The following is a 9,193-nucleotide window of genomic DNA, read 5'->3' as shown; positions in this document are numbered from 1 at the left end:
TACTAAATTATCTATAATTTTATTACTTTTTTAAATTATTAATTTATATTTTTATTATATTTTTTATTGTATCATTCACTATTATTTACTTTTACTATTATTTTCTATACACATGTCTGTCATTGTCTCACCGCAATTATTATATTGTCTTGTTTTTCTTTTTCATTTTTTTCTCCTCCCACCTTCTCTTTAATTATCATCAAGTACCATTATAACAATTTTATATCTTATCTATCACTTTGATCTATAAACATTCGTTCTGTTAATTTTTATGAGTTGTTAAAGTGTTATTAAGAGAATTTATTTTTGTATCTTTTGAATATCTAGATGTATAAAAATAATAGTTTTTTCTTGACGTGTATGTTAAGTAATTTTATTATTTAATTAAAAAAATTAAGACATAAAATATTAATTTTTTTTGTTCAAATTATCAAAATTTAATGTTAGTAACCTTAAAAAATAATATCAAAATATATTATTTTTAACTAATATAATAAAAATAGTATATTATTGTAAATTTTTAACTAATAATTGTGAAAAATAAAAAGTGCTCTGCTAGAGTTTTACCAGTGCTCTACTAGAATTTTATCAGTGTTCTGTTTAGAGTTTTGATCTTTCCACCTCTTTTCTCCTTTTCTATTTCTATCTTCTTCTTCGATCACAACAATTTGTACTCTTAATTCTATCTCGTTACCTTATAATCAACTTCTCCTCAATTAGCACTCTCAATCCAATATGAATTTCGGTGAAGAGAGGAACTCTAAAATTGATCCAGGTAGTGAGGAGGATGAGGAAGATACTATAGTATTGGAGATGGAAGATTATTCTCAGGAGTTAGAAGCTTGTATTAAGAGTCTCTCTGGGAGACTCTTTGCAGATAAGCTGTTTTCAATTGGCACAATAGATAATGCCCTAAGGGTGATATGGGATAAATCGGAGGAGTTCCAATCGATTGAAAGAGGTCCTAATCAATTCCAAATTTTCTTTGAGAATGCTCTTGATGTTCTCAGAATTGAAAAAGGATCTCCTTGACTCTTTAAGGATTATATCTTGCATGTGAGAAGATGGGTTGAATCGGATGAACAAGACCAGAAAAGCATTACTTGTTTTCCAATCTGGATCCAATTCTAGGGTCTATTTGAGCAGTTCAAAACTATTCAGGTTGAAAAAAGACTTGGGGAGAAAATTGGAAAGGTGATAGACATTGATTTTTTTTCTGTTCGTGGAAGAGAATCTCGAATTCTCAAGACCAAAGTCTGGCTGGATGGTGATAAAAGGATGAAAGACAGCATTCGTATGGCTGAATTGAATGGTAAGGTGCTGGAAATTGGATTGCGATACGAGAGGATTGGAATTTTCTGTACTTATTGTGCTCATTTAGAACATGATTCCAAACACTGTTCTAAATTATGGAAAATTCATCAGTGGGCGCTATTAAACAGGATCGTATTGGCGAGTGGGTCTAAGCAGATCAAGTAGGCAAGAGGATCGAATGTGGAGGAACCGGTGATAACTCCAGCTTCAATAACTCAAACTCAAGCACTCCCCAATTGAGAAAAAAGCCAACCCGAAACTGGTTGATAGATAATTTTGCTAGCTTGAATGTCAAAGGGACAAAAAATAACTCTATGGAGACATCTCGAGGTAATAAGGAAGATGATAATTTTTCGAAAGTGGTTTGGCAGTCAATTGAGAAGATTAGTGAGGCATTAGTCCTGTAAAATATTACTAGTACTATGAACACTAATAAATCTACCCTACAGAACTTACCTAATGAAGAAATGACCAGTAGGAGTTCTAAGTGGAAACAACTTGCTAGACAAGGGACTGATTCAAGTAAGCTGTTTGGAGGAATAAAAAGAAGAAATCCAGGGAAGGAAAATGAAAATGAGGCTAAGAAGATCTGTTTGGTTGATAATATGATTGCTGAAACGAGGGTAGATGGTGCCAGCCGTTCAATGGCACCCGAAGAGATATGAAGCTCATTACGTGGAATTGTCGGGATGTGGAGAGACCCCTGACGATCCACAATCTCAAAGGAATTTCACAGTCCCACTCCCCCGAGATGGTTTTTCTATGCGAAACTAAAAACCAATCTCGACAAATGAAAATGAAGTTGAGGTCATGTGGTTTTACAAATTGAAAGATTATTGATCCAATGGGTAGCACGAGAGGCTTGGCATTAGCTTGGAGGGACAATGTGGTAATGCAAATAATTGATAGTTCAGATTTTTTTTTTATTGTGGCTTTGGTGAAAGACACATCCGTTAATATGGAATAAAACCTCGTTGGTGTTCATTTCAGCAGCCATGAACAAATCCGTTCAACACAATTTCAAGAGGTGTCAGCAATCTTACAGCAGCAATAAGGTAACTCATGTATTTTGGGAGACTTTAATACCATTGTTGATCAAAGTGAAAAAAGTGGAGGTAGTCTTAAATCATAGTCTTTTATAGCATATTTTAATTATTTTATTGGTAATAATGCTTTACTTGACTTAAAAATGATTGGTAGACCTTTCACTTAGAATAATAGGCAGAAAGTAGAAAAATGGATTCAAGAACGATTGGATAGAATTTTAGTGGGAGAAACATGGCTGCAACTGTTCCCTAATCCATCAGTTCTTAGATTGTCCGAGACAGGTTCAGACCACGCTCCTCTCCTTTTTTACATTAATCCACAAACTGAACGTTCAAAAAAAAAGATTTAAATTTCAGACTCGATGATGTGAGGAGAATTCTGTCCAAATTTTTATTACTGAGATTTGGAACACAGAAATTAAAGGCTCCCCATATTTTGACTAGCTCAAAAGCTTAAACTCATTCGATATCAACTGGTCATATGACAGAAGAGTAGCCTTTCAAACTCTAAAAGAGGCAAAACGCTTCCATCAATTGATGCGTTCCCTACCATATATTATCCAAGAGATGCTCAATATGCACGTCACTTAGTTAGAACAGTTAGTAATCGAATTAAAATAGGTAGGCCTCCGGTTTTTTTTTTTTTCGATAGGAAAATGTTTAATAACAAAAAAATATTAATAAAAAAGGGTCAAATATTAATTATAATATTAAATAAATAAATTTCTATTGTTCTTTTTGTTTTTCTATCATTTCTGTTCCACAAAATATAAATTGGTATATGTTACTGTTATGGTAGTTATTACCTGAAGAGTGAAACTTGTACTAAATTCGCTGGCCACCACATGGCTGCTGGCTCCACAAGGTACCTCCTATATATGCCAGCCCATCCGAATCCTAATACCTGCCGTTCATTAAGAGTTACGTTAATACTGGTTTGTACTCACGATAAATTCTACACATAGTTTGACCCTTATCCCATTCATTGCCTTTTGTAATATTTTTATATATCCATGCCTATAAAAATAATTAATTACTAATTTAGTATTTAAGAGATTGGGACATAGACAAACCAATTTTAAAAGATATTATTGATAAATTTTTTTTTTGAATAATTTAAAGTTGGACAAACATATCCATTATTTACTGAAATTCATATCCAATAAACATAATGCTAAGGCGGTGGCCACTAAAATTAAAAAATTTGACTAACTTTAAAAGTAATTACTGGTCTGGTATTTTAGATAACTAGATCAATAATTTACCTTTAGAATTAGTTAGATAATCCAGTTTTAGTAACCATCTCAACATGATGTTTATCAAAAATAAGCTTCGATGAAGTGATGGACATGCATGTTCATTTTTTAAATTATTCAAAAAAAATTTTGTCAATATGGTTTAAGGTTTATTTTGTCAACATCAGAATTTTTTGAATATTAAATTAATAAATAACTCTTATTTAAAAAAATTTACCATAGATAAATTCATGCTATGCTTAGGATTCAAGGTGAACCCAAGTATATTAAGTTTTCAATGCATTTGTTTTGTATTTATTTATGGGTTATGTTAGGTAACTAATGATTTTTTTGAACAATATAAACAACTATCAATCAAATAAAAATACACTACACTTCTAAATTAATCACCTAAATTTTAATATTAGAATAACCATCTGCACACCTAGTAAAATGAACATTCGATATATTTATTGTTTACATTGTTTAACATTTTTATTATCCTTCTATACTTTTCCTTTATTAAATAAGAACATTTAAAATTTTTTACTAATAATAAACTTATCATATGTTTTTAGAATATATGTTAGCTAAACCTATTTTTTATTTAAAAAGATTAAATTGGGTTTCAGATACTAATCTCGAATTATTTTACCTATACGGTCGTCAGAGTTGGGTCAGCAGTTATATAATAAACAACAAACTTTTGAGCTATGTCTTTCCAGACGAAAAGAATTTTTAAAAGGTTAGGTGATAAGTGAGATGCAGGTGTTACAGCTACAAGTCACAACAAAAGAGACGAATTCGAAACCAACTACAAGTCATGAAGCTATGTGCATTTATAATTTTATATAGATTATGATGTGAAAGTGGATGTAATTAACCGATGACTGATGTTGAGTTGGCCATGATTTTTAAAGCACAATACTGATTCTACACATTTTTCGAAATATTAATAACTTAGTGTGTGTTTTGATTTGATAATTTTTATTTAAATAAATTATAATAAATTAAATATTATTTAGATTATATTATTTAAAATTACTTTTAAATAAAAAATTACAGAAAAAAATATAAATTTAAACACACAAAAAAAAAATAACAATAACAGTAAAAGAACTCATATAAAAAAACAGAAATTTTATAAAAAATAATAATATGCATAAAAAAATATTAAAAAAATATTATAAAAAAACAATAAACATATGAATATTAAAGGACATAATTCGTACATAGAATATAAAGTTTAATCTAAAGTAAAAAACTGAATGAAAAAGTTAGAATTTTTAGCTTTTGATAAATATAGGTGGGAGACAAAAATCATTTCTACGTTTACAAAATAAATACATTGCCAAACATAAAGATGAAGGGTTTAAGAAACTCAAACAAGCTTCTCTCTTCTCCAACGCAAATCCAAACACACCCCTAATAATGTATTTATGAGCTTAATTATGTGTACGTATAAACTGTGAAACAAAAATTAGATAGAGTTGGACTTTTTTTTTTGAAATAATTGACCTACCTGGGTGGTAATGATGACAAGGAAGGCAACAAAGAAGGACATGTGCTTGCGGTAAAAGATAGTGATGAGAACGTGCTCCTTCACGTTGAAGGGCCCAGGGTTGAAGCTGAATTCCCAGCGCTTCCCTTTAAAGAAGACGCGCTTCGTGATCTTGGAAGCCATGAGCTGCCCCAACGGCACCACGGCTATCTGCGCCGAGATAGCCGTGATGCTGAGGGGTTCCGTTCGGTACCAAAAGAATTGGTTCAGGAACGATAGCAGCACGCAGGAGAGGCTTCCAAGGACCCACATTCGGAACGTGAGAACCGGGAGGGAAGGGTCGTCGCTGGTTGGCACCGTTAGCGCCACTTGTTCTATTGCTGACTTTTCATGAAAAGTCTCTTCTTCTTCCCCGCTCACTATATCACATACAAGACAAACAAATTAATCTAAATTCGGAAAATGAGAATATAATGACAATGATATTTCATATGCTTACGGAGAGGGGATGTGATCTCGTTGGAGGGTTGCTCCATGCGTTCGCTGCAATAATAGCTCGATTTTCTGCTCAATTTGAGGGTTCTACTACATACAAACTATGAACAAGAGAGAAATGAAATAGTTATATAGAGGGCAAAATACCTCAATAAATCAAATGCATATTAATATTACTTGAATGTCCTAAATCAAAAAATGTAAAGTCAAAGTCTCAAAGCACATTTCTATATAAATTGAATTGATTAAAGTCGATTTAATGAAACACGCAGTAAATTAATTTATTAGGATTTTAATCATACACTTAGTTCAAATCTACTTCATTTGATTTACTACGTATTTTATTAAATTGAATTTAATCAATTTAATTTATATAGAAATGTGCTTTGAGACTTTGACATTATATTTTCTAATTTACGACATTTAAATAATATTAATGTGCATTTAGTTTATTGAGGTGTTTTGCCTTTATATATATATATATATATATATTACTTTTTACATGATGGGTCATGAGAGAGTTATCAGTGATTTAGTTGCATAGGGGAGGGAATGAGAAACACACCAAATAGGAATATATTTTTATATGAAGAATGTTAAGGAGTTAGTAATTTTTGTGATTTATAGCCATTAAATAATTATTAATGATGATTTTAATGGTATGAGATTGGTGTGAAATTTCATCCAATGGTTCACTTTTTTTACTGGTTACATACTAGTTAAAATTTGATAAAGTTGCTGGTCCCCTAAACTTTTCCTTTTTATATTTATTGTAAAAATATAGTAAACTGTGGTGTTTATTTGCACACGTGATCAAGCTTAGATATTTTGTTTATTATTTTCTTTAATTTCACTAATCTAAATAGGAATCAACTTGTTCGTTTAATTTCCAACTAATTCAATTTAAACTCCCGAATATATATGTTAATTGTCTTAAAATATCTTGAGGATGTAATAAGGAACAACTCCCCAAATTCAAGGTAGTTCTTTTAAAAAAATAAGGTGACTTGAATGTAGTTTCGTGTCAACTTCAAAGGATAATAAGAAATATTTATGACGGATTTTGATGTCTATATTAATAAGAATTTTAATCGATTAAAAGGAAATTAGGATTAAAAAATACCTAAAGTTAATGAAATATTTATATAAAAAGTAATGATTTAATCATTATGGTAAAAATTTTTTTCTTGTAATAATGAATTGGTATTCTCCTAATATTTAGAGAGTTATCTTACGTAAAAGTAGTTATTAAGTTTATAGATATCTTTATATTAGAAGTAGTGGGATGACAAATCATTGTTTGCCACACAGGTCGGATCAATTGCAGGTCATAAAATTCGTGGTCCGACTAAGTTGGCCAAGTGGACACATATTGATTATAATTCTATTGGATTGAATAAGAAAGTTTATTAAGCTCCCTTAAAATGGTCTAATATTTTCTTGGTTCCAGGCTCACTAAAATAAAAAAAAATTTTCACTTTATTTATCCATCACAATTCTAATTTCACTTTTCACCTTTTATTTTTTCTTTCTTTTACCACAATCGTTTTACTCTTCATTTTCCATCACACCGTCATCCTTATCGTCATCAACGCACTTCAGTGTCACCGCCTTTTTTTTTCCTTGTCGTGTCACTGCTGTTGTGCCATGTTCTTCTTGTCAAGTGTCGCTATTGTGTCGCGCCGTTCGTCGTCTATCTTTATCGTCGTGCCTGAACACGCCTGTCATCGTGTCAACACCGTTCCCTTTACCTCTACTGCCTAGTGCCTCCTTTTTCAATTTTGTCGCGCCTTCAAACTGCACCACTCCAAAGATGAGTTAAACCCCAAAGTGATCCCTAAAATTCACGGTTTGCACCAATTTAGTCCCTGATTTACCAATTGTACCATTTATGTCCCCGACTTCGTAAAAATTGCACCAAGGTCGTCCCTAGCCACATCTACGAGCAAATTAATGAACGCCGGCAGTGACCTGGCACTGAGAAGCCACGCTGGCGTAGATAACGACAAGCTGAGGTGGCAATTGAAACTGTTTGACCCAATGTGGTCCCTATACCTAGTTTTAATCCCAATTTCTAGCATGGCATCGTCACCTTCATGTGATTGTGTATATGATCATTTATGTTCAACAACTACATGGATACGCAATATCATCAATTCACTTGCTAACTCTGTATGCACTTAACATATAACACCAAACAAGAAATGAATTCTAAAATTTCAGTTCAATTTGGTGTTAAGCAAGAACATTCACCAAGTGCATAACCAAAATTCAATCTCAATCATCATAAAAACTTATAGAAAACTGCACAATATGAGTTACAATGCCTAATGAAAATAAAATTTGAAGCCTATGATGATCAGACATAAGATTTAACTTTCAGTCAATTTATCGAACAGGTTGTATGCAGAATTCATAAACAGCAATTTCAGTTTAATGTAAGCATCAATCAACCCAAAAATTTCAACCAGCCAATACACATTCAGTCCAGAAACACAAATAATCAACTATCCTAAGTCTAACAAGATCAGTAAAAGCAGAATCAAGAGGCACTGAAATAAAAAAATAATTAGAAAAAAAAAAAGAAACAGACACAGAGGATGGAATGGAACCTGCGTTGAGGAGTGAAAAAAGAAGATAGCGTAAGGAGCGGAGGTAGTGTCGTAGCGGCAGAGAGTTTCGCCGCCGCTGGTAGTTTTCACCAGAACTGGAAGGTGCAGACAGAGATGGCGCCACGAACAGGAGTGTTGCGTACAGGAGAAAAGAAATGGAGAAATAGGAAAGAAAGAAAAGGAAGAAGGGAGGAGGGAGGTTAGCGACGGTGGTCGCCGGCGGTAGGGACGGACGGACGGACGGACGGAAGGTTGGTGTGGAAGTCTGCGGGCTGGGCTGGGTTTCAGAGAAGAAGAGAAGAAAGAAAGAAGGTTGGGCGGGCGGGCGTGGCTTCTCAGTGCCAAGTCACTGCCGGCGTTCATTCATTTGTCCGAAGATGTGGCTAAGAACGATCTTGGTGCAATTTTTACAAAGTCAGGGACATAAATGGTGCAATTGGTAAGTCAGCGACTAAATTGGTGTAAATCGTGAATCTCAAAGACTACTTTGGGGTTTAACTCCTCCAAAAATTAATAGATATTTATTTTATTTTGTGGATGTTTCTTTCTTGTTTCGGGTTCTGAAACTAGATATAAAGCTCCATATGAGATTAGATATTTCTTTTATTAGAGATTAGATTTTTCTTTTATTCGAGATTGGATGTTTCTTTTAGTTATATTATTTGTCTTTTCTATTCAAAAGTGAATGTTTATTTCCTCATTTTTTGGATTTTTTTTGGGTGGAGGTAAACAATGACAATAGCTTGAGGAAAGTTGGGACGCGATCGTAGAAGTTTACATGAACGAGAACATTGATGCGATACAAAAGAGGTATATACACGATTAGGGACAGTTACTTTACTAATTCTTATTATTCAAAATTCCTTTATTACTAATTATTCAAATTTTAACTCTTAACAAAATTTAAAATTAATAATTATTAAATAAAATTGTTTAAAGTTGACTGATTTAAGCATTTGATCTTATACTTTTTTTTTTTTTCAATTGGTC

At 32.4% G+C, this 9,193-nt stretch overlaps 1 protein-coding gene across 1 annotated transcript in view; it reads right to left on the bottom strand.

Annotated features, from left to right (window-relative positions):
* The window catches only part of LOC107638313 (oligopeptide transporter 7-like), a 12,651-nt gene extending 6,786 nt beyond the window's left edge, over positions 1–5,865 (bottom strand). The window contains exons 1-3 of the mRNA XM_016341527.2: positions 5,596–5,865; positions 5,118–5,515; positions 3,167–3,264 (exon numbers count right to left, since the gene is read on the bottom strand). Of these exons, the coding sequence (XP_016197013.1) occupies positions 3,167–3,264; positions 5,118–5,515; positions 5,596–5,632 (533 nt within the window). The 5' untranslated portion in view covers positions 5,633–5,865. The remainder of the gene's footprint in view (positions 1–3,166; positions 3,265–5,117; positions 5,516–5,595) is intronic.

The sequence above is a fragment of the Arachis ipaensis genome, chromosome B04, assembly GCF_000816755.2.
Source record: "Arachis ipaensis cultivar K30076 chromosome B04, Araip1.1, whole genome shotgun sequence".
In the NCBI taxonomy this organism is placed as follows: domain Eukaryota; kingdom Viridiplantae; phylum Streptophyta; class Magnoliopsida; order Fabales; family Fabaceae; genus Arachis; species Arachis ipaensis.
The sequence above is the reverse complement of the archived record's forward strand: the minus strand, read 5'-3'. Positions and strand labels throughout refer to the sequence as shown.